The 24,157-nt window shown below is 35.6% G+C and overlaps 1 protein-coding gene across 8 annotated transcripts in view; it reads left to right on the top strand.

Annotated features, from left to right (window-relative positions):
* Positions 1 to 24,157, top strand: part of XRN1 (5'-3' exoribonuclease 1) — a 124,220-nt gene that overhangs the window by 60,612 nt on the left and 39,451 nt on the right. For 5 of the 8 annotated variants that reach the window (XM_045539379.1, XM_045539383.1, XM_045539381.1 and 2 more), the window contains exons 23-31: positions 1,347 to 1,445; positions 4,225 to 4,340; positions 4,882 to 5,028; positions 9,524 to 9,613; positions 9,995 to 10,130; positions 14,409 to 14,465; positions 14,594 to 14,726; positions 20,724 to 20,793; positions 23,406 to 23,613. In XM_045539379.1, the coding sequence (XP_045395335.1) occupies positions 1,347 to 1,445; positions 4,225 to 4,340; positions 4,882 to 5,028; positions 9,524 to 9,613; positions 9,995 to 10,130; positions 14,409 to 14,465; positions 14,594 to 14,726; positions 20,724 to 20,793; positions 23,406 to 23,613 (1,056 nt within the window). Of the gene's footprint in view, positions 1 to 1,346; positions 1,446 to 4,224; positions 4,341 to 4,881; positions 5,029 to 9,523; positions 9,614 to 9,994; positions 10,131 to 14,408; positions 14,466 to 14,593; positions 14,727 to 20,723; positions 20,794 to 23,405; positions 23,614 to 24,157 lie in introns of those variants that run through there. The other 3 variants (XM_045539385.1, XM_045539384.1, XM_045539382.1) reach the window with 2 other exon arrangements.

Genomic DNA, 24,157 nt, shown 5'->3' with positions numbered 1-24,157 from the left:
AAGAGCAACATCTTGATAGTATGATCAAAGTTAGTATCACGTTGAGGGACAGATGAAGATGAACATTATGTGCTTCCAGATGTGATACCCAAAGGAGGACACATCACCTATGCAATATTCTAGCTGAGAATGTATTATTACCTTAACCTGATTACAAAAAAGCATCAGACAAACCCAAAATGAGGAATTGTTTTTTAAAAAAAAGGAAAGGTGGAGAGAGAAGGATGAATTGTATTCTTCAACATGTCAGTGTTGCAAAAAACAAAGAAAAGCTCTGGATATATTCCAGATTAAAGGATGCTAAAGAGATATGACAACTAATTGGCCAAGTGTGGTGGCTCATGCCTGTAATCCTAGCACTCTGGGAGGCCGAGGCAGGAGGATTGCTTGAGCTCAGCATTTCGAGACCAGCCTGAGCAAGAGCAAGACCCCGTCTCTACTAAAAATAGAAAGAAATTAGTGAAACAACTAAAAATAGAAAATATTAGCTGGGCATGGTGGCACATGCCTGTAGTCCCAGCTACTCGGGAGGCTGAGGCAGGAGGATCGCTTGAGCCCAGGAGTTTGAGGTTGCTGTGAGCTAGGCTGATGCCGCGGCACTCTGGCCCAGGCAAGAGAGTGAGACTCTGTCTCAAAAAAGAAAAAGAGATATGACAACTAAATGCACTCTCTGATCCTAGCCTCGATTTTGTAGTAGAGGGAGAAAATAGTTCTGTAAAAGTCATTATTAGGTCAACTGACAAATTGGAATATGGATAATAGCTTAGATAAATTTATTGTATCAATGTAAATTTATATATTTAATAACTATGCTGTGGTTATACAATGAAATATCCTTCTTCTTAGGAAATACACACTGAAATATTTAAGAGATCAGAGATATGAATTATGTAATACATCCTCAAAGGATTCAGAAAAATAATTATACGTATGTTGATACACAGTGTACAAAACTTTTTAAAGAAAGCATGCATACATTTGTTTTTATTTTTTATTAATTGGCAAATGTTAAAGCCACTTGCTTTATAATGTTAAGGGATGAATCTGGATAAATATTTTCAAGTGTTTTGTACCTTTTTTTGCAATTTTTTGGTACTTTGAAGTTACTTGCAAATAAAAAGTTAATTTAAAAAGGAATGATTAACAGCTATTAAAGCAAGGATATAATGACTCAAATTTATAATATTATATCCACTTACAAATTCCAAAAGAATCTCCACTAACTTTATTGTCATACTATATTTCAGAAATAATAAATACTGTTCAAATAAGCAAAAATAAATAAATAAAATAAAATGTAGTGAAAGGCTAAAACATACTGTGATTTTTTTTTTTTTTTATCCAAGGTTCAGGATTCAGGCGACGTGATTACAGAAGGTAGGATTCGTGTAGTTTTCAGCATTCCATGTGAACCCAATCTTGATGCTTTAATACAGAACCAGCATGTGAGTATAGTAATTTGTATTGTTTCATTTAGAATTGATAAACTTTTAAAATGTTAGAAGGATATTTTTGCCACTTCTTTGAATTTATTTCAAATATTTTATTTAATAATGATTAGATTTTTTCACAGTTGCATCAAGTATTATTTAAAAATAAGTGTAGAATCTGTTCTCAAGACTTCATGCAGATCTTTAGAGGAAAAAACGTCACTGAAATCCCATTGTTAATTCATAATGTTTGTTATGGATTATTGTGTTCAAACTTATGAGACACATTGATTAGCATACCCTCTAGTAATGGACTTAGGGGGGTTTCTTGTGTTGCTTTTGTTTGTTTGTTTTTGTTTTGTTTTGTTTTGTTGTTCTTTTTTTAAGGCAAGGTCTCACTCTTTGTTGCCCAGGCTGGAGCTAGAGTTTAGTGGCATGATTGCAGCTCACTGCAGCCTCCAACTCCTGGGCTCAGGCGATCCTCCAGCCTCAGCCACCCCAGTACCTAGGACTACAGGCACGTACCATCACTCCCAGCTAATTTTTTTTTTTTCTTAGAGTCAAGGTCTTGCTATTAATATATTGCCCAGGCTCATCTTGAACTCCTGGCCTAAAGTGATCCTCCTGCCTGTCAGCCTCCCAAAGCTCTGGGATTATAGACTTGAGCCACCATGCCCAGCCAGACTTAGGTTTTTTAAGCTTTTCATAATTCAAAGCCTACTTTTTTTGTTACAAGTGACAGGTGGCCTTTCTGCAAAGTTTGTATATCTCTGCCCAGCTAAAAATGAACAGTCTCAACCCTAAAGAATATTGAGAAACTGCATTTAAGTTCACAGTGTCCATTTTCAAGACTTTTTCTCCGAAGATGTTCACTGACCTCCTTTTCCCCTGTTAAAATAGGGGGAAGGGTCTGAGATCTGTCATTTGTTCTTATTGACGAATTGGATAACTGACTTAGCTGAAGTTAATACACAACCACCTCTTGCTACTTAGGCTTTTTTTTTTCCACAAATGGTAAAATCTAAAGCTTTATATTCTGTGAAGTGGAATTTATGGTATTAGGTATCAGCAGACCCCTGAGGAAACTTTATATATGGAAGACAAAGACATCCCTAAAATCTTACCATCAGGTCTCTATTGGAGAAGGAATTTAGACAGCGGAGTCAGGAAATCAGGAGAGTGGCTCATTAGATAAAGAAGCTGGAGTTTTTTTTCTCGGAGTCACTGAAGGTAGAAGAACTTGTGTTCCTTTATCCCTGGCTTTTTCTAGATCTGGAAGAGCCTGCTCACTTGTAGTGTACAGTGCTGTTGGACATGCCTCCTCTAGTATACTTTCTTTCTCTTTACATATTTTCTCTAACTTTCACTCATGCTGCCTTCTTTCTCTACCCCAATGTTCTCAGATATTTATTTTGTATTTTCTTTCTCTCTTTTTTTTTTTACATTTTTCTCAAACAAAAACAGAAAGGCTAACAGATATTTATTTTGTATTTTATAGGATATTTGTGATAATTTTAATTAATTTTTAATTATAGCATAGCCTAGTATTTCTTAAAAGGAATACTGTTGGTAAAGGGCAGGACAATTATGCATTAAATAGGACTGCTCTGGATATGGCAGGACAGTTAGCATCTTTGGTCCATGGGCACTGAGTGCTAGTAGCCCATGCCAATTATTATAACTGAATGTGTCTCTACACATTTCCAAATACTTAATAGGAAAGTGGTACTACTTGTGATTGAGAACTACTACCTTAATTCTTCTTATCTATTCTGGAAAGCATACTTGATTGGTATTGTATTATTGCTAAATTTGATGACATTGATGAAAAAAACTGTGTTACATTCTTTACTAACATATTTACTTAATAGTAACTTTATATTCCAGGCCACCAAAAAAATGATTCATTTGAGGGTTATTGTAGACATGATCAATAAAAAATACTGGTGGCTGATTTCTTTACCAATCTCTAGAAATTTGTCCTTTGTTGGTAATAAAATTTCCTTGTATTCATGTTGATGTGAATATAAACTATCCATATAATTTATATAGAATATAATATAAATGTATGTTATTGTTGTGTACGTTATGTTAGGAATGTATGGTAGTTTCTCCTTTTTGGTGCTGGATTTGTGAATCATTTGCTTCCTGGATAAAAATTATGTGATCTGATACTTCTTTTTTTTAGTGTGATATTCTTCATAATTTCTTCCCTTAATACTCAAATTAAGGTTACATTTCATTGACTCTATTAATGATGAGCCTATACATACTGGTTACTTTCATATGACAGTAAATATCAGGGGAAAAATATTACTTATATCCATATAGGAAAGACAGTTTTAATTTTGCTCAGTAGCAACTATTTTGATGACATACTTATGTCTTAATTCAGTATAATAATTATTGAGGCCTCATTTTGTCCCAGGTACTTTCTTTGCTAGGTACTACTTGGAATATGAAAATTAGTTAAAAAAAAAAAAAAAAAAAACTTGCCTGTGGAGTTTGCCATTGAGTACTTACAGTAGAGTTTATGTCTTGTATATTTCCTCCCCCTTTCATCCATCCTTGGGAATTCTGTTGTTTAAGGAGAAAGAGAGAGGAGCAGAAAAATTCTGCCTACAGATCCTTTCAAAAAAAAAAAAGGGGAAATGGATCTAAGTGAGAATCCTTATATTGCCACAATCCAATGGTTAGTGATGTCTTGATTATCTCCAGTTTTTAAAGGTAAAGAAATAACATTTAATGTAAACTTGTGTTTCCATAATTGACCTTTTTGTTTTTATATTTAAAGAAATATTCTATAAAATACAACCCAGGATATGTGTTGGCCAGTCGCCTTGGAGTGAGTGGATACCTTGTTTCAAGGTTTACAGGAAGTATTTTTATTGGAAGAGGATCTAGGAGAAAGTAAGTTTATGTTAGAAAAATTTAATTAAAGTGGCAGAAAAATGATAAAGATTAAATGCTTAATATTTTAGTATTTTTTTTCTCTTATTAATTGCTCTGAATTTTCTTTTAAAATTGTGCATAAATTCTTCTGATGGTGATTTTTCATCTGAATGGCACGTGTTTTAGGTGGTTGGAAAGACAATTCTTATTTTTAGCAGCTAACAAATTGAACCTTGAAAAAAGGTATCACAGGGTGTGTGTGAATCTCAATAGTATATTTCCTTGCATCTTGTTATTTCATTTTCCTCTATAATTATATAATTTATTTACATGCTTTGTTAACTTGAGTTTTGAAGCCTTCTAATTTTTCAAGTTCTGCTACTTTGGAAACAACCATAATAACTAAAATATAGAACAATCAAAATTCAGCTTTTCTAAGAATTGAAAGCAAAACTTTTTATTCTTTGAACAACATTTTAAAATGTGTGTGTGTGTGTATGTGTGTGTGTGTGTGTGTGTGTGTGGGTGTGTGTGTGTGTCTGTGTGGTTTTAAATTTAGCCCTCATGGAGACCATAAAGCAAATGTGGGTTTAAATCTCAAATTCAACAAAAAAAATGAGGAGGTACCTGGATATACCAAAAAAGTTGGAAGTGAATGGATGTATTCATCTGCAGCAGAACAACTTCTTGCAGAGTACTTAGAGAGGTAAGTGCCTAGCAAGATCCTACTAGGCATCCAAGATCTTAGGAATGTGCTACTTATATTGCCTTGCCTGACATCAGTTTTAGAGGAAAAATATTTCCTTTGGTAAAATGTTATTTTACATAGAAACTGAATTTTGTGTCATGGAATATCACAGCTATTAACTAAAATAGAGTAGGAAGATATGGTAGTTATGTTTTTAAAAAGAAAAAGAATAATGAGAATTGGCCTCCTTTTAGTTAAAATTTTCCTTAATTTACTGTCATAAATTATTCAGTGCTCTGCGTGCCTCTCAGAGAACTGGCATGAATAAACATAACAGTTCTTGGCATAGTGGATTTTCCTGAGTCTTACAACTATAACTGGACAGGCTACTATCCTAGAATTTTTTTTTAATTTGCTTATTTTTTTAGAGACAGGGTCTTGCTCTGTTGCCTAGGCTGGAGTGCAGTAGCATGATCATGGCTCACTTGCAGCCTCAAATTCCTGGACTGAAGCCATCCTCCTGCCTCAGCCTCCCAAGTAGCTGGGACTACAGTCATGCACCATCACACCTGGCTAATTTTTCCTATTTTTTGTAGAGACAGGGTCTTACTATTTTGCTCAGGCTGGTCTTGAACTCCTGGCTTCAACTGATCCTCCCACATTGGCTTCCCAAACTGTTGGGATTACAGGCATGAGCCACCAAGCCCATCCTAGAATGATTGAATTTTATTGCTGCAATGATCTAAGAAATCAACAAGACTCAACTTCTCGTTATAAAAATGAAAAAACTGAGTAGCAAAGTGAACTGAGTTACTTAGTGATAGTGACAAAGATTTACAGGAAGCATGTTCACTTCTGATTCACAATTTAATGTTCTTTCCATTGTTCCACTGGTTTCTAACCTTATATTTGACGATCCTTGTATTAGTTTCTTAGGGCTCCCATAACAAGTATCACAGACTGGGTGGCTTAAACAACAAAAATTTATTGCTCACAGTTCTGGTGACCAAAAGTCAAAATCAAGGTGTCAGCAGGCTGATTGTCCCTCTGAAAGGCACTAAGGAAGCAGCACCTCTCTCCTAACTTCTCATAGCCTTGTGTGTTCTTTGACTTGTCAGTGCGTCACTCCGATCCTCCATCTTCACATGTGTTCTCACTGTGTGTCTTCACATTATCTTTCATCTTTGTGTCTGCCTCTGTGTCCTAATTTTCACATCAGTCATATTGGATTAGAGCCTACCCTAATGACCTCATTTTGCTTTGTTGCCTCTGTAAAAAGTCTATTTCCAAATAAAGTCACATTCTATATCTTTTGAGGCAGGCAACAGTACAATTCAATCCCATGTTACCATCTGTAAATTTGTTTCTTCTACTCACATGTTTTTTAAAAGGTCATATTTAAAACTCCTTTTCTTCATTTTTCAACTTGATGTATTCATGGATTTCCTACTATGAGAGACTTTCCCACTATGAGCTGTAGCTCTCTTCTGTTACCACCAATCTCAATTCCCTCACACATGTACATTTTCCCATCTCACCAAAGTTTTATCAGAATTTTTGATTAAATCTGTATTAGAGGTTTACTTAATGGTGATAAAGTAAATGTTCATAGCTGGACCTTGTAGGTATTATGATTACATTTGCTTTCTTACACACATTTTTGTTTTCTCTGCTGTCTTTTCATTTCCTTATTATGTGTGTTCACATAACTAGTTTTCAGCCCTAACCTCTGTACCATAGCTATAAAACTCAATATGGTCAAACAGATCAGGTGATCTCTTGGTTCCATTTTCTTCTTGGAGACTTCCTCCTAAGACCTTCTATCTTCCTGCTTCAGTTTGAACTGATTGCTCAGCTCTTATTCTGGAGTTTTCCTCTGCAGGAATTCTCTTCACCATTCTTCTGTATAGAATTCTTCCATTTTCTGGCTCTCATGCCTTACTCTTTCTTATTTATGTCTCTGTTTTGATGGAACACTTACTCAAGTAGCTTCCTGAGAAAACCTGCATATCTGAAAATGTCCTTATTCTTCTCCTACATATAATTGGTAACTTCCTGAGTGTAGAATCCTAGATGGGAGATTATTTGCCCTCAGAATTTTGAAAGCACTGTTCCATTCTCTTCTTGTTTTCAGTATTACAATTGATAAATCCTGTGCCATTCTGATTCTGAATCTTTGTATGTGATCTATTGTCATTTTCTGAAACTTTTTAGGATTTCCCCCTGTTTTGTAATTTATTTCAAAGTATCATGGGGGTACAAATGTTTTTAGTTACAAGGATCACTTTTGTAATGCTTGAGTCAGGATTGTAAGTGTGCCCATCACCCAGAGAGTGTTCATTGTAGCCGTTATATAGGTTTTCCTTTGCTACTGATGTTTAATAATGTGATGATGTGTGCCTTGGTATGGGTCTTTTTTCTTTCCTTCTGCTGTTCAGCCCATTGAGGCTTGAAATTCATGCCCTTCCAATTCTGAGAAACTTTCTTGTATTATTTCTTTGATAATTTCCTCACCATTTTTTCTGTTCTCCATTTCTGGGAATCCTGTTAATTAGATCTTAGACCTTCTGGATTGATCCTCTTAATTATCTTCTCATCCATTGTCTATATTGTTATACTTCTACTCTGGGAAGTTTCTTTAACTTTATCTTATCTTCCATCATTTTAAAATTGCTGTTTAATTATCTTTAATTTCAAAAAGTGTGTCCTTATTCTCTAGCTATTCCTTTTTTATAACATCTTGTTCTCATAATGAATGGAATGTTTTTTATTTCTCTGAAGATAGTAATTCTAGATTTTTTTCTTCTATTCTTTGTGTTTTCTGTTTTCTCCAAATTTCTCTTATTTTTTTCTGTTTGATTTGGTCTTTCTTTCATGTTAAAGATATTTTTTAACTTGTCTGTCAATTCTTTGGTATCTAATTATGTTTATAAATGAGACTCTAATAAGCTGATTGGACATTAGTGCACCTGTATGTATATCTTTTCTTTCCCAGAGAGGTATCCTCCCGCCTTTTCCTTGGGGAAAGGATATCGGGGACAAAACTGACTGCCAGTATTCTGGAAATTAGCCAAGGACAGGGAGTATTACTCCTAGTGGATACTGGTTTTCAGGATCTCTTTTAAATACTGAAAGACCCATTCCCCTGGCAGCAGAAGTGCTGCTTTCTGACAGCCCTCAGCTGTGAACTCTCTCCAGGAATTGCCTAGACCTGCTTCACACAAAGTTACATCCTCTTCCCACAACAACCACAGATCCAATGCCCAATCTATAAGAAGGTGTAAAGGTCTAGCCAACCCGATTGCCCCAATTCAGGACAAGTTGAAGGGTCATCGTGGTGTGAGATCTTTGTGGGGTTGCCCAAGGAATTCATTGAGAGTTAATTACAGCTCAGCTTTCTCCCTGTGCCCAATTCTGCTTCCTTCTTTTCCCCTCTTATCCACAGGTGTTGATATCCCAGAAGCACTCCCTGCTAAACTTCCTGCATGCTTATATCCATCTCAGAGCCTGCTCCCTAGAGACATTATGCTTCCTGGCAACACATTGTGTAGTATTTATGCTTTCATTAATTCCCTGTTTTCAACATGACACCTATCCTCTCCTCCTTGTGCCCCCCTCACCTGCAACTACTTGTGCCTGGTATACCCAAGGCTAGAACATCTATTTGACCTCTCCAAGATATAAGCTACAGGTCTTATGCTGAGAGGGTAGGCAAGTAACCACATGATACACTAACTGCTTGTCATACACATTTTCAACTAAAATCTCACCAAACCTCACTCCACCCTACAGCCTTCAAATGTACCTTGCAGCCTGTGATTCCAGAACTTTTGCAGAGTTCTATGGTTCCAATCAATTTGCTTCTTTTTGACTTCCCCTACTGGTGGTTTAGGATTCAGCTTGTTCTAATCTGTCAAATCAGTTAACGCCCATCCATCCAGTTTCTAATTTCTAAAATTTTGTTAACGACTTATATATGCCATCATATCCTCTGCCTCTCTTTTCCCCCTTTTAGGTATATGCCCTTTTTCATATTTTACTGTCCTTTTATTGGATTAGAGAGGAACCAAAGATAACCACATGTGTTCAATCTGCTGTATGTACCTGAAAGTTCTGTAGTATTCAGAAAGAAATGGAGTTTTGAGGAATATCAGAAGAAACTTAGCTATATTATAGAGTGCTCCAGCTTTGTTGTGAAAATTAGAAAATGAACCTCTAATATTATTTTTTGTCCATCACTTACATCATATTTGAAGATGATAGAGTCAGTAATTGAAGTTTATTGTAAGTTTATGAATTGAACTCAGTGGGAGTTTTTTGAGGGTCTAGGAATACTCTGACTTTCAAATCTTTTACTCTCTATCCTTTATTAATATTATCCCTTATTAATATTATAATAATTGGTACTCAATATGCTTTATATATCCCCTTAGGATCCAAAATTATTTCATAGGATATTTATGTGAAGTTAGCCATATATATTTTATAACAGTATTTTTCTTTGTTTGGCTAGAGCCCCAGAACTATTCAGTTATATAGCCAAAAATAGCCAAGAGGATGTTTTCTATGAAGATGACATCTGGCCTGGAGAAAATGAGAATGGGTAAGCTAGATTTGTGGTATTTATTGCCTCATAGTTCAACTTAGTGTTTCCAATGAGAGGTATAACTAATTTTTCAAGAATTTCTTGTTACCTTGTTTCTTATTTTGTATTGTTTCATTTTTGCTATAAGAGATTAAAAATTTTATTTTGTTTATATCAATAAATACTTTAAAAATAACTTTATGATCTTTTATTACTGAGAGGGAACATATTCATATTTATATTGAATTTATAATCAGTCCCAATTAAGTTCAGTAATTATTAATTATATAAATTTGATGTCTTTTATAATTCATAGCCCTCAGAAGGTTTATGTTAGGCCTTTTATATAAGCCCTCAAAGTTTTAATCAATATAAAAAAAATTATTGTTTTTACTGTAGTGCTGAGAAAGTGCAAGAAATTATTACTTGGCTAAAAGGACATCCTGTCAGTACTTTGTCTCGTTCTTCTTGTGATTTACAAATTCTGGATGCAGCTATTGTTGAGAAAATTGAGGAAGAAGTTGAAAAGTGCAAGGTACTAACTTTCAATAACCAAGATTGTTGATGAAATGTGAAGTTAAATGGACTGTATATTATTTCACAAATAATTTATTTGATTGAGTCAAATAAAATATATACTCAGTGATTCTAATTACTGTCATACAATCCTATAATTTTAAAAGTGTTCTAACCATTTCCAGTGGCCATTAATAAGTTTAATAAATATATTTTTATTAAAGTACCTGAATAAATATATAGGTACTTTAATACACAGAAGTCATAGCATTTAAATTTTATATCCCTGTAGTATTTCTAATTTTAAGAGTTACTATTTTGTGACTCTAGTCACAATAGGAAGTTTGACTGAGAATAAGGTTAATCCCCTATTTGTTCCTGTTCTAATTACATTCTTTAATGACAGTTCATTTTTTCATAGAACATAAAAATTTAATTCACTTTTACAGAATCACTTCTAAATGTACTGTCTTATTCACTCATTCTGTTATTAAATTTTTTTTTTTTTTTTTTTTGAGACAGAGTCTCGCTTTGTTGCCCGGGCTCGAGTGAGTGCCGTGGCGTCAGCCTAGCTCACAGCAACCTCAAACTCCTGGGCTTAAGCGATCCTACTGCCTCAGCCTCCCGAGTAGCTGGGACTACAGGCATGCGCCACCATGCCCGGCTAATTTTTTCTATATATATATATATATTTTAGTTGTCCAGATAATTTCTTTCTATTTTTAGTAGAGACGGGGTCTCGCTCAGGCTGGTCTCAAACTCCTGACCTTGAGCGATCCACCCGCCTCGGCCTCCCAGAGGGCTAGGATTACAGGCGTGAGCCACCATGCCCGGCCCTGTTATTAAAAATTTTTGAAATCTCAATCTCTCCTATATTTTATCTCTTGCTTTTGAAAAGCAATAAACTTCTGTAGTAGAACTGTCTATTTTATCTATTTTGATCCCCTATCTTGGTGCAATAGAAAATGGATTGATTGTATTGCTTTTTTTTAACTTTTGATTTTATTCCTCACAAATTTGCCTTTTTATTCAAATGATATTGCTTTGCTAACACAGTGTTCTCTTGTTTGAACTTTTTTTTTTTTTTTTTTTGAGACAGAGTCTCACTCCATTGCCTGGGCTAGAGTGGGTGCCGTGGCGTCAGCCTAGCTCACAGCAACCTCAAACTCCTGGGCTCAAGCGATCCTACTGCCTCAGCCTCCCCAGTAGCTGGGACTACAGGCATGCGCCACCATGCCTGGCTAATTTTTTCTATATATATATTTTAGTTGGCCAGATAATTTCTTTCTATTTTTAGTAGAGACGGGGTCTCGCTCTTGCTCAGGCTGGTCTCGAACTCCTGACCTCGAGCAATCCACCTGCCTCGGCCTCCCAGAGTGCTAGGATTACAGGTGTGAGCCACCACGCCTGGCCTGAACTATTAATAATACTACAGTAAGTTAAAACCTGGACTCTAAAGCCACCACCCCCACCCCATCCCCTGAGTTTGAATTCCTCTTTCAATACTTATAATCTTAGGCAAAATACTTAACCTTTCCACAACTAGTTTCCTCACTGGTAAAATGGGAATAAAATAGTACCTACCACATAGGGTTATCAAAAAGATTGACTGAGCTAATACATGTAAACTCCTTCTAATAATGCCTAGCTATTATTGAAATGCCTAATAATGCTTAGCTGGTAATATTAATTATTATTATTATTTAAATTCTCTTATCACATACTTGAAAAGGTGGAAAGGTGCTCATGCACCTAGTAAGAAAGATTTTTCAGGCCGGGTGCGGTGGCTCATGCCTGTAATCCTAGCACTCTGGGAGGCCGAGGCAGGCGGATTGTTTGAGCTCAGGAGTTCGAGACCAGCCTGAGCAAGAGTGAGACCCTGTCTCTACTAAAAATAGAAAGAAATGATCTGGCCAACTAAAAATATATATATAGAAAAAATTAGCTGGGCACAGTGGCGCATGCCTGTAGTCCCAGCTACTCGGGAGGCTGAGGCAGTAGGATCGCTTAAGCCCAGGAGTTTGAGGTTGCTGTGAGCTAGGCTAATGCCACGGCACTCTACCCTGGGCCACAGAATGAGACTCTGTCTCAAAAAAAAAAAAAAAAGAAAGAAAGATTTTTCATGCAGAGGTTAGGATATATAAAAGTTTATTTTTGAGAGAGAGAGAGAGAAAGAAAAGTAAGGAAGGAAGGGAGGGAGGGAGGGAGGGAGAGAAAAGAAGGGAAGTGCCAGGCAGTTGAGGAAAAGCTGTCTGGAGTTTTATAGGGTGAAAATGGGTTTTTTTCCCTCTGCTTCAGCATACTGATAACAGAAGCAGCTGCAAAGCTGTTGCAGGTGCTGTTTATGTTTCTCTTTTCTCTGTAAGGCCAGCTTATCTCAGTCCTTGAAATGTGTTTCTGGCAGGAACTGAGGTAGAGAGCTATAGAGGGGAGTTCACATCCCTAATGTCCACTTAGGGCTCTTCAAGGCTGAGCAAATGAAATTCTTAGAGATATGAGTTAGGCCACTGGTGTTTTAATTAAACAAAACAAAGGGGGTAGTTTTGTTGTTAATTTTCTCTTCCAGTGGGCAATTATGTGCTATGAGTTTATTTCCCTTACTTTTTGTTGGATAGTTTATTTTCCTTCATTAGATAAATTATTAGTAAGACTACCTTTCATTACTGAAGAGCTGAAATTACAGACTAGAAAATCCTCACCAGATGACTCTTTACCTCTCTAGGAAAACAATATATGGCTCAGAGCCAAGAGTTCGATTTTTGAAAGGCCACTGGTATACAGCTGAGGATAGAAAGCCTGTATTTCTTTTTGTCTTCCAATGTAGAGTGAAATCTATTTCTTTGGTTTTGTTGTTTTTTTTGTTTGTTTTTTTGTTTTGAGACAGAGTCTCACTTTGTTGCCCAGGCTAGAGTGAGTGCCATGGCATCAGCCTAGCTCACAGCAACCTCAAACTCCTGGGCTTAAGTGATCCTACTGCCTCAGCCTCCCGAGTAGCTGGGACTACAGGCATGCGCCACCATGCCCGGCTAATTTTTTGTATATATACTTTTAGTTGTCCAGATAATTTATTTCTATTTTTGGTAGAGACGGGGTCTCGCTCAGGCTGGTCTCGAACTCCTGACCTTGAGCGATCCACCCGCCTCGGCCTCCCAGAGGGCTAGGATTACAGGCGTGAGCCACCGCGACCGGCCTGGTTTTGTTTTTGAAGTAAGTTTTCCAGTTAACAAACACTTAAAACTTTAAGCTTCCAATTTTTAAGGCATTTGGATGCTTAAAGTTTTGCACATTCTGTCTTTACTTTGCAAGCAAGGTACACATACAAAGTTGTAGTCTAGTATTTTGATTATGACATTTTTAATATATGCATATGGATAAAACAGGAATTTTTTTAAAAACCTGTTAATGTATCAAGAAGGTGCAGTTATGAGTGATTTTTTTTACCTTTTAGTGTTATAATGTTACTAGGGTAATAAATAAAAAGAAAAAAATCTAAAAAATAGATACAACTTTGTGAAGATAATTTAAACTTTTCTTTATAACACAGAATCATCATCAAAAGTATCAGTTTTCTAATTGGACAGTGGTTTCCAAACTGAGCTAATTATTAAAATTATTGCGGGACTTTTTAAAAAACATACATTCTGGGTTCCACCTCTAGAGCAGTGTTTCTCAAATTTTAATGTGCAAACAAATCACTAGGGGATCTTGTGAAAATATTAGTTCTGGTTTAGCAGTTTTAGGATGAGGCTTAAGATTCCACATTTCCAACAAGCTCCCAGGTGACCATATTTTGAGTAGCCAATCTCCAAACTTCTCATACATTAGGTGTGGGTTGGAAACTATTATGAAAATTACTCAGCTTATTCCTTTGCCTAATGAATCAGTTTTGATAGCTATGTACTCTCATCAGTGCTGTAGTGTAATAATGCCTAGAGATCTATTAGCACATATGGATTGCTTTTACAGTACGACAGGCATAGTTCTTGTGCCTGATTTTTTAAGTTCCTTTAAATCTCTTCTCATATTCTTTCCTTTTGCTGTTGTCAGTGGGCACCAATTGTACTGTCTTAGAGTGAGACTGTGTCTCAAAAAATAATAATAATAATAATTAGGCTACAGGCATTTTATAAATGTTCATTTTATTCCTCCTTGCTGCAGCTGCAGAACTTTTAATACACTTAAAGTTAATTATTTCATTTGGCTTTCTTAAATTCAGACATGTTAAAGTAGTGAATAATTCAATGATTTTATAATTTTATATATTCAAAATATTTTTAAAATTTTCTTTTTTCCACAGCAAAGAAAGAGTAATAAGAAAGTACGAGTGACTGTGAAGCCCCATTTGCTGTACAGAGTAAGTTTCCTATTAAAGATTTCAGAGTTGTTGGTTTTACTCTGAAAGGATGAAAGGAACAAAAATGTTTTCAGTGTATTAGTAGGAAAACTTTTTTCAAAATGAATTAATAGTTTTATTCTCTTCAGCCTTTAGAACAGCAACATGGAGTCATTCCTGACCGGGACGCAGAATTTCGTCTCTTTGATCGTGTTGTAAATGTGAGAGAGAACTTCTCAGTTCCAGTTGGCCTTCGGGGCACCATCATAGGAATTAAAGGGGGTAATATCTCAACACTTGATATGTATTCAAGTACATTTATATTGTAAAGTAATACAAAAATTTGTGTTTTTTATGTATCAGCAGAAAGCAATTATAAATCAGGAAAAAACTAAATCGTTTTATGTTTTAGGTTTTTTTTTAAGTTATACTTTTCAGAGAAAAGTCTTTGTAATCATCTAGGAAGTGATTCAAAGAAGTTGAGAATGGGCTGCTGATAATTTGATAGTTTATATATATATCACATTAAAATTATACAAGATCTTGGTTGGTATACATATGTTTTCATGAAACTGATAGAAAATTTTCATCACTTCTCCTTAGTTAGACTTTTGTCTTATCTTGTTCAGAGCTTTCCCTTTATTTCCATGGTAATCTCTTAGCTTCTGTGAAGAAATAAACAAACATGATGTCATTTACAGTTAAAAGATTTAAGAATTAAATGTGCATATTAATTTGAATTTTATAAATACAAGATTATAAATATGTAAAACAGACATGTATCAATCTGTTGCATAATAATGTACATAGTGTTAGTATACCATGCTATACACTTAAAAATGGCTACAATGGTAATTTTTTGTGTTTTTTACCATAATAAAAAAAATAAAAGGGGAGAAAAAAGGGAAGAAGCAGCTAATGATCTAAATATGCCCCAAAGAGATAACTGGAATGATCAGCTTTGTAGCACAGATTCCAAAAAAAACTCAACCTCAGCATGGAGCAGCATCATGCACCAAGGGGTGTTAGTGCTGGCAGCACTGTCCTTCCATGTCCCAGGCACCCAATGTTTTGGTGTCACCATCCCGAAAGTAGGAAGAACAGGCAGGCCATGAGCCTAAGAGAACTGCATATTTAGTGCCAACAGTGTGCCAGGCACTTAAACGTTTGGTATTTAACCCTCACAACCACCTGAGAGATGGGCTTATTTCCACACCTGAGGGATTAAGTAACTTGCCTATGTTTACATAGATAAGTGGCAGAGCTAGGATTTGAACTCTGTCCACTAATCGCCACCTAACTTTGAACAGTGGTTCTGCACATTTTCTATCTGCTGATCCTCTTCAGGTCTTTCCAGCCCACCTACTTCTAAAAGAGAATTTTTTTCCGATTCTTTTTTTTAATTTTTTGGATATATTTCCAGATGCAGTAGATGGAGAAGAGGAGGGTCAAGTTCTGGGCTAGGCCTGGTAAGGGTCAGATAGATGGGTATAGTGGAACAAACCTCCTGCTGTTATCTGTTCAACCCCCTGCCTCTGCTGTACAAATATTGAACTTATTGATGATATTCTAATTAGGTTGTCCTGATAACATAATAGAGGTTTCCTTCTGATAACTCCTATCAGTAGTAATGGCGTCCTGGAATCTTGACTTGATAAGGATTTTAAGGCTACACGTACACTAAGTCAAAAAGAGCTCTGTCATTCATTGATTAACTTTGTCTGCCATGGACATGGAATGGGAAGGGGAATCTTTCACCTGAGAGACTTCATATCCAGTGAGTTCTCCCCTGAAGGGTCTCAATATTCCTCCTGTCAATAACCTTTTGAGGAAGTGGCCTTCTTCCAGACAGGAAAGGGAAACCTAAAAGGTGTGCCTTAAACCTTAAGAGGAGAAACTCCTGCCTTTTACTGAGCCTTACTTTCATGGGTTTCAATTTTAAATATAAGTGTCACATTGAGGTATGGTGGCTAATGCCTGCAATCCTAGCACTTTGGGAGGCTGAGTGGGAGGATCGCGGGAGGATCGCTTGAGGTCAGGAGTTTGAGACCCAGCCTGAGCAAGAGTGTGACCCCATCTCTACAAAAAATATAGAAAAATTAGCCAAGCGTGGTAGCCCACACCTGTGGTCCCACCTACTCAGGAAGCTGAGGCAAGAGGATCACTTGAGCCAGGAATGTGAGGTTTCAGTGAGCTATGATGATGTCACTGTACTCTAGCCAGGGTAACAGAGGGAGACCTTGCCTCAAAAAAAAAAAAAAAAAGGGGATCACACTGAAAGGTACAACTAGGTGGTGGAAGATGGATGAACTCTGCAGACCTGTTTAAACTAGGCAATGAGGGACTCTGGGGATGGAGGAAGTAACCCCTAATCCCCTACAGTGGCTAGCATAGTATCAAATATTTTATAGTCAGGGTTCCCCAGATAAACAGAACCAATAGAATGGAGAGAGTAAGATGGATTGATGGATTTTGAAGAATTGACTCACATGATTGTAGGGACTGACAACTCCAAAATCTGCAGGGCAGGCTGGCAGACTGGAAATTCCAGCAAGAGTTGATATTGCAGCCTTAAGTCCAAAGGCAGTCTGAAGAGAGAATTTCTTCCTTTTTGGGGTCTTCAATCTTTTCTTTTATGACCTCCATCCAACTGATTAGCTGAGGGCCATCCACATTATGGAAGATAATCTGCTTTACTCAAAGTCTACTAATTTAAATCACATCTTAAAAATACCTTCACAGCAGCATGTAGATGAGTGTTTGACCAAACAACTGGGCACCACAGCCTGATCAAATTGACACATAAAATTAACCATCATAAATATCTTAGACAAGTGTCTCCCAAACTGCACGACATATTCCAGTATCCATGAGATGATTTTAAGTGGGATAAGGGGTAGCTAATTAAATAATATTGATCATAGAGCAATTCTTTTATATTCTACTTTAATTCTAATTATTTTAAGAAGAAAGACTCCATTTGACATGAGCCCCTGACAACTAACACTTATCTGTAACAGAAAAAAGCAAAACCAGAATTCATCTAGAACTTAATTAACACTGTTTTGTTTTCATCAAATTTCTTTTCATAATGACCTTTTATTTATGGCAAGTGATACTGATTTTCCATTTATGGTAATGATAAATGTTTCCTTTTTAGATAAATGTATTTAAATAAAATGAGTCCATTTAAAGTTTAAACAAACAGCAGACCTATCAGAGAAATCACTCCAGTTGGGTCACTCCAATTGGGTTTAAAAAAAATCTCTCCAATTGTTTCTTTAAAAACTCTCAAAATAGAAGTAGTGCCATATGTAGGTACTTGAACTAAGTATATTGTTTATATGTCATATGGAAAGAAAGGCAAATAAGAATAAATGATTTCATATACCTAATTATAAGTTATGGAAGATTTTTAATAAAAATTATCAGTCTCTGAAAATATACCAAGGATATAGAACAGTGAGAATTCTCCTAACACTGATAATAATTTCTGGTAAACTTAAAGTTTGTAAAGCTACTAGAACTAGTAAGTTTAGCAAAGTTGCAGGATATAACATCAGTGTACAAAAATCAGTTGTGTTTCTACATATTATCAGTGAACAGTCAAAAATTGAAATTTTAAAAAATACCACTTATAATAGCATCAAGAAGTATTAATTACTTAGGAATATATTTGACAAAAGATGAGGGGAAAAAAATCCATGTACACAGGAAAACAGTACATTGCTGACAGAAATTAAAGATGACCAAAACTAATGGAAAGATATATCTTGTTCTTAGATCAAAAGACTCAATATTGTTACTATGTCAATTGTTTTGATTTATAGATTTCAAAGATATTCTGATCAAAATCCCAGCAGCCTGTTTTGTAGAAACTGATAAGCAGGTTGTAAAATTTATTTAGAAAGCAAAGGCTCTAGACTGGCTAGAACAATTTGAAGAAGAAGAACAAAGTTGGAAAATTTACACTACCTGATTTCAAAATGTATAGAGCTAAAATAATGAAAAACTGTGGATTAGCATAAAGATAGATATATAGATCAGTGGAATATAATTAGTCCAGAAATAGACCCATACATTTATGGTCAATTGATTTTTCAACAGAAGTGCCAGGGTAATTTGATGGAAAAGGGATAATCTCTTAACAAATGTTGCTGGAACAATTAGGCACCATATGCAAAAAATGAACCACAGCCCTTTACGTTACACCCTTCACAGATATTCACTCAAAATTAATCAGAGACCTAAATGTAAGAGGTAAAATTATAAAACTTCTAAGTAAAAGTTTTAATAACCTATAATTCGGTAAAGATAAATAACACAGAAGGAGCCTGATGTATAAAAGAAAATATCGATAATTTGGATTTATCAAAACAAAAAACTTATACTCTTCAAAAGACACTATTACAGAATTGAAAAGGCAAGGCACATACAAAGAAACTATTAGCAAAACATAAATTCAACAAAATACTTGTATTTAGAATATGTAAAGAATGTTTGCAACTTAATAATAAGCCAAACAACCCAATTTTTAAAATGAGCAACAACAAAAAAAAACATTTACCACAGAAGTTATATGGATGGTGAATAAGCACATGAAAAGATGCTCAACATCAATAGTCATTAGGGAAATACAAATTAAAAGCACAGTAAGATATTACCAAACACCAACTGGAATTACCAAGATTAAAAAGAGTGACCATACCAAGTGACAGCAATGATCTGAAGCAAATAGAACTCTCCTGTATTGCCAGCAGAAATGTAAAATGATACAGCCACTTTGGAAAGCAGTTTGGTAGGTTCTTAAAAAGCTAAACATAGATCTACCATAGGGCCCAACCATTCTAAGGTGTTTACCCAAGAGAATTGAAGGCTTAAATCCACACAAAGCCTTGTTCATGAATCTTCATAGCAGCTTCAGTAGCTAAAACTGAATCAGCCTATGTGCCCTTCAACAGTTGAATGGATAAATAAATCCTTGGATATCTATGCAATGGAATACTTCTCAGCTATAAAAAAGAAAGGAACTGGCCGGGCGCAGTGGCTCACGCCTGTAATCCTAGCACTCTGGGAGGCCGAGGCAGGTGGATTGTTTGAGCTCAGGAGTTTGAGACCAGCCTGAGCAAGAGCGAGACCCCATCTCTACTAAAAATAGAAAGAAATTATCTGGCCAACTAAAAATATATATATAGAAAAAATTAGCCGGGCATGGTGGCGCATGCCTGTAGTCCCAGCTATTCGGGAGGCTGAGGCAGTAGGATCACTTAAGCCCAGGAGTTTGAGGTTGCTGTGAGCTAGGCTGACGCCACGGCACTCACTCTAGCCAGGGCAACAAAGCGAGACTCTGTCTCAAAAAAAAAAAGAAAGAAAGAAAGGAACTACTGATACATATATGGCTCTCAAAATAATAATGCTGAAAGAAACCAGATAAAATGGAATACACACCATATGATTTCATTTATATAAAATTCTAGAAATGTGGTTGCCTGGGAAAGAAGGGCTCAGATTACAAAAGGACATAGGAGACTTTTGGGAGTGATTATCTTGCTTATGATGGCTTCATGGTTAATTACATATGTCAAAACTCATTAAAACATATACTTTAAATATGTGCAACTTATATCAATTATTCCTCAATAAAGCTGTTTTTTTTTAAGTGCATTCCCTAAGACCTATAATTTTACTTTTGCCCTGGAGAACATTCATTTGTATAAATGGCACATTTACACGATGTTCGTGGTAGCATTGTTTATGATAGCAACAAAAGTTAGAAATCACATAAATAGGAGGAGAATGGATAAATTATTGTATATCCATAGATAGAAAAACTATATATCCAGAAAACTGAATGAACACATACTCAGATGGGTAAATCTCACAAATATGTTGAAACAAATAAAAATAAGTTGCAAAAGGATATGTTTTTTGTGATGTCCTGTATATAGTGTTTCAAAGTGAATAAAACAATACTATGTATTATTTTCAGATATGTACATATGTAGTAAAAGTATAAAGAATGTATAGGAATCATGACTGCCAAATTGAAGATAGTGGTTACCTAGCTGGGAATTGGGACACAATGGTCTTCTGAGACACTAGTATTATGTTTCTTAGCTAACATGATGTTCATTGTATTATTATTATGCCATTCTTCATATCTAGAATATTTTATATCATATCCTAAATTTTCAAAATAAATGCTTCAAAGCACTTATCTGCTGAATTTTCGTCATATAACTATTTAGTGTCTCTCTCTCGCTCTCTCTTTTTTAACAGCTAATAGAGAAGCTGATGTACTATTTGAAGTATTATTTGATGAAGAATTTCCCGGAGGCTTAACAATAAGGTTTGTGTTTCTAGATGATAATTGCACTTTGTGAATATGTCCATGTTGTCAGTGACTTTACATTACTTGTTTATTTATCCACAGTTTGAGTTCATAGGATGTACAAGACATCATACTTACTATGCTAGTAGGGATATTATATTCAATAAGACAGACGTGCTTTCTACGCTCACAGAGCTTTCATTTTAGTGAGGGAGATAATTAAGCAACTGATCACAATATTAATTATGTAATTAAAATGTGACAAGTTCAGGGAAGAATTGCAGATTTCTATAAATAGAGTTTGGCCTGTCCTGAGAGTTCCAGAAAAACTTCTTTGAGGAAGTGATATTTAAGATGGGACTTGAAGAATTAATTATAATTGACTGGGAGAAGAGGAAGGAATAGTGACAAGTGTTCAGGAAGAGGGAATAGTATATGCAACAAAGGATATTTGGTTAAATAAGTTGAGGAATAGAAACATCCTTTGAATTTAGTGACACGTAAATCTTTGTCATCAGTTTTAGTGGAATCATGAGTACTCAAGCCAGATTGGGGTGGTTTGAGGAGCGAATGGCAGGTGTAGTAATGGAGGCAGGAAATTGAGATGACCCTTGAGAATTATGACTATGAAGGGAAGGAGAAAAGATAACCGGACGTCTAGTTTAAAGGAAGAGGGTTGGATTATTTTTAATTTCATGTGGGTGGGACTTGAGTTTCTTTTAGGGAAATTCTAATGGAAAGTTTAGTTATAAGAACAAGGATCATGGCCGGGTGCGGTGACTCACACCCGTAATCCTAGCACTCTGGGAGGCCGAGGCGGGTGGATTGCTCGAGGTCAGGAGTTCGAGGCCAGCCTGAGCAAGAACGAGACCCTGTCTCTACTAAAAATAGAAAGAAATTATACAGACAGCTAAAAATATATATATAAAAAATTAGCCAGGCATGGTGGCGCATGCCTGTAGTCCCAGCTACTCGGAAGGCTGAGGCAGGAGGATTGCCTGAGCCCAGGAGTCTGAGGTTGCTGTGAGCTAGGCTGACTCCACGGCACTCACTCTAGCCAGGGCAACAAAGTGAGACTCTGTCTCAAAAAAAAAAAAAAAACAAAAAGAACAAGGATCATGATAAAAGGAAAGTCACCATGGTGTATAAGAAAGTGTGAGCTCTCTCACTTAAACACTGTGTTACCTTGGGTAGGTTAGTGAAGTGTCTGACCCTCAATTTCCTCATCTGTAATGAAAATATATATACTTCACTGGATTATGGTGAGGATGAAAGGAAATCCTCTCCAGTTTTCTCCCTTCTAAAAAATCAGCTGGAAAACTAAACTGAATTTAGCTTCATTTCTTTTTATTCTCTGTGTTGATTAATGGGTAATTATAATAAAATAATTAATTACTCTTGTTTAACCTCATTGCATAGAATCACAATTTTAGTCCTTATATCAAGTGGTCACCTGCAGGACACTATTATTGTTGCTTCACAACTGGAATATAATATACTTGTTACCCAAAGACTTTTGGCACTCTTCACATGCAGCAGAAGAATCTGGATCCCATATCTGATTTTATTTTTCATGAAAATATTTGATTACCAATAACTGTGGTTCACGAACTTTCAAAATAAACTTTTAATATAATTTTATGTTTTCTTTCTTGGTGTCTTTTTTTCCCTCTCCTAGTTAAGGGCAGTGAATTTCTTGACTGATATTAATAAAAGGCTGTGTAAAAGATTACATGCCTACAGTGTATTCATTTCTATAATGCAGAATCTTTAGTAAATGTAGTTTTTAATACTTTCTAGCAACATTGAACTTACAAAGGTTTCTCATAAAAACTCTACTTTTCTATTTTTCAATATGAGAAAATTGTATTCTCTCTTTATTTATTTATTTTTTTGTTTATCTACCTGCACGTGCCCAAAGAAAATTGTATTCTCAAAGAGAAAAAATTAGGTGATAGAGTTGAAAACTTATGACAAGAGAAGGCTTATTTTAATGTCTTTCTAGGCCATGAAGAAAGGAAATCACAAATGCTAGTCTCTAAAGCCTTCCCAGGTCCAGGCACAGAATTTTAAGATGGGAAAATGAGGATTAAAAAGGGCTGGACTCAATAGTTGATCAATTGACAAATGTGATCAAAGCTAACATATTAATATTTACCTTATTTCTTAGGAAGAACCACATTGAGAATGGTTCCACACTCAGATAGCTCCTGGGCTTTCATAACCTAGACTGTACAAACCACAGTTGTTGTTTTTTAAGAAGTTTGACATTTAATTCATAAATATTCAGTTATACTCAGCAGTTAAGATGCAAGCTTCTTGAGGGCAAACCAGCCCACCCATACACACACACACATACACACACACACATACACACACACACACACACACCCTAGAACAGGGTTGGGTTTTTTCCCACTTAGTAAGTACTGAATGGTTTATTAGGAAACTTTTTAGAAATGTATCATCATATAAATTGAGATCTTTCTATGATTTAATGTTCCTCTACTGAAATAAAAAGTAATGTTTATTTTTGCTGATGGATTGTCAACCCAAAAATTATTTGACTCTTCTTCTTAATACATTTAGTATTATTTTCCTCTGACCCTGATGTAACTTTTTACTTTTAGATGCTCACCTGGAAGAGGTTATCGACTGCCAACAAGTGCGTTGGTGAACCTTTCTCACGGGAGTCGCTCTGAAACTGGAAATCAGAAGTTGACAGCCATTGTGAAACCACAACCAGCTGTGAATCACTATAGCTCAAATTCACCAATTGCATCTGGACATTTGGGATGCCTAAACCATTCCCCACAATCACTTTTTGTTCCTACTCAAGTAAGACTCTCAGTCTTTAATTTCTCTCCATCCCTTTTACAAATCACAAATTACAGCAAACTTTGTAAGCAGAAATATAAGTTGATTTAGTTTTCCTTTTATATTTAAAAAGTTTTGGTTCAAGTCAATTCCAGATTTATTTTAAGATAGCAGGCTAGTAAAAAATGCTATTGATAGTATCTTACCTCTGTTATAAAATTACACTTACGTTAGAGAAGAAATACATTTATTTAAATAAGGAGCTTAAAATGTTCATGTTTTCTTTTGAAATTAACATTTAATTTTTTTCTTATATAATTCAAATGTCCTATGTTATCTATTAATGACATAAATTTGAAAGCTGAAGAGGAGAGGACTATCACATTTATCAAAAGCAATTTTTAAGTCTCTACCATGTAATTCATGATTTCCTTTATTTCATTTTTCTGGGGACAAAAATTGATTTGTCTCTTGTGAGACACTTCATTTAATTCCATGGCCCCAAATCTTGTTTTAACCACGTTTTTTAACCCAAATAATACATGTTTATTATAGACCAGTTGGA

Source organism: Lemur catta, chromosome 1 (genome assembly GCF_020740605.2).
Source record: "Lemur catta isolate mLemCat1 chromosome 1, mLemCat1.pri, whole genome shotgun sequence".
Lineage (NCBI taxonomy): Eukaryota > Metazoa > Chordata > Mammalia > Primates > Lemuridae > Lemur > Lemur catta.
Note: the sequence above shows the minus strand (reverse complement) of the source record. Positions and strands in the feature narration are given on the sequence as shown.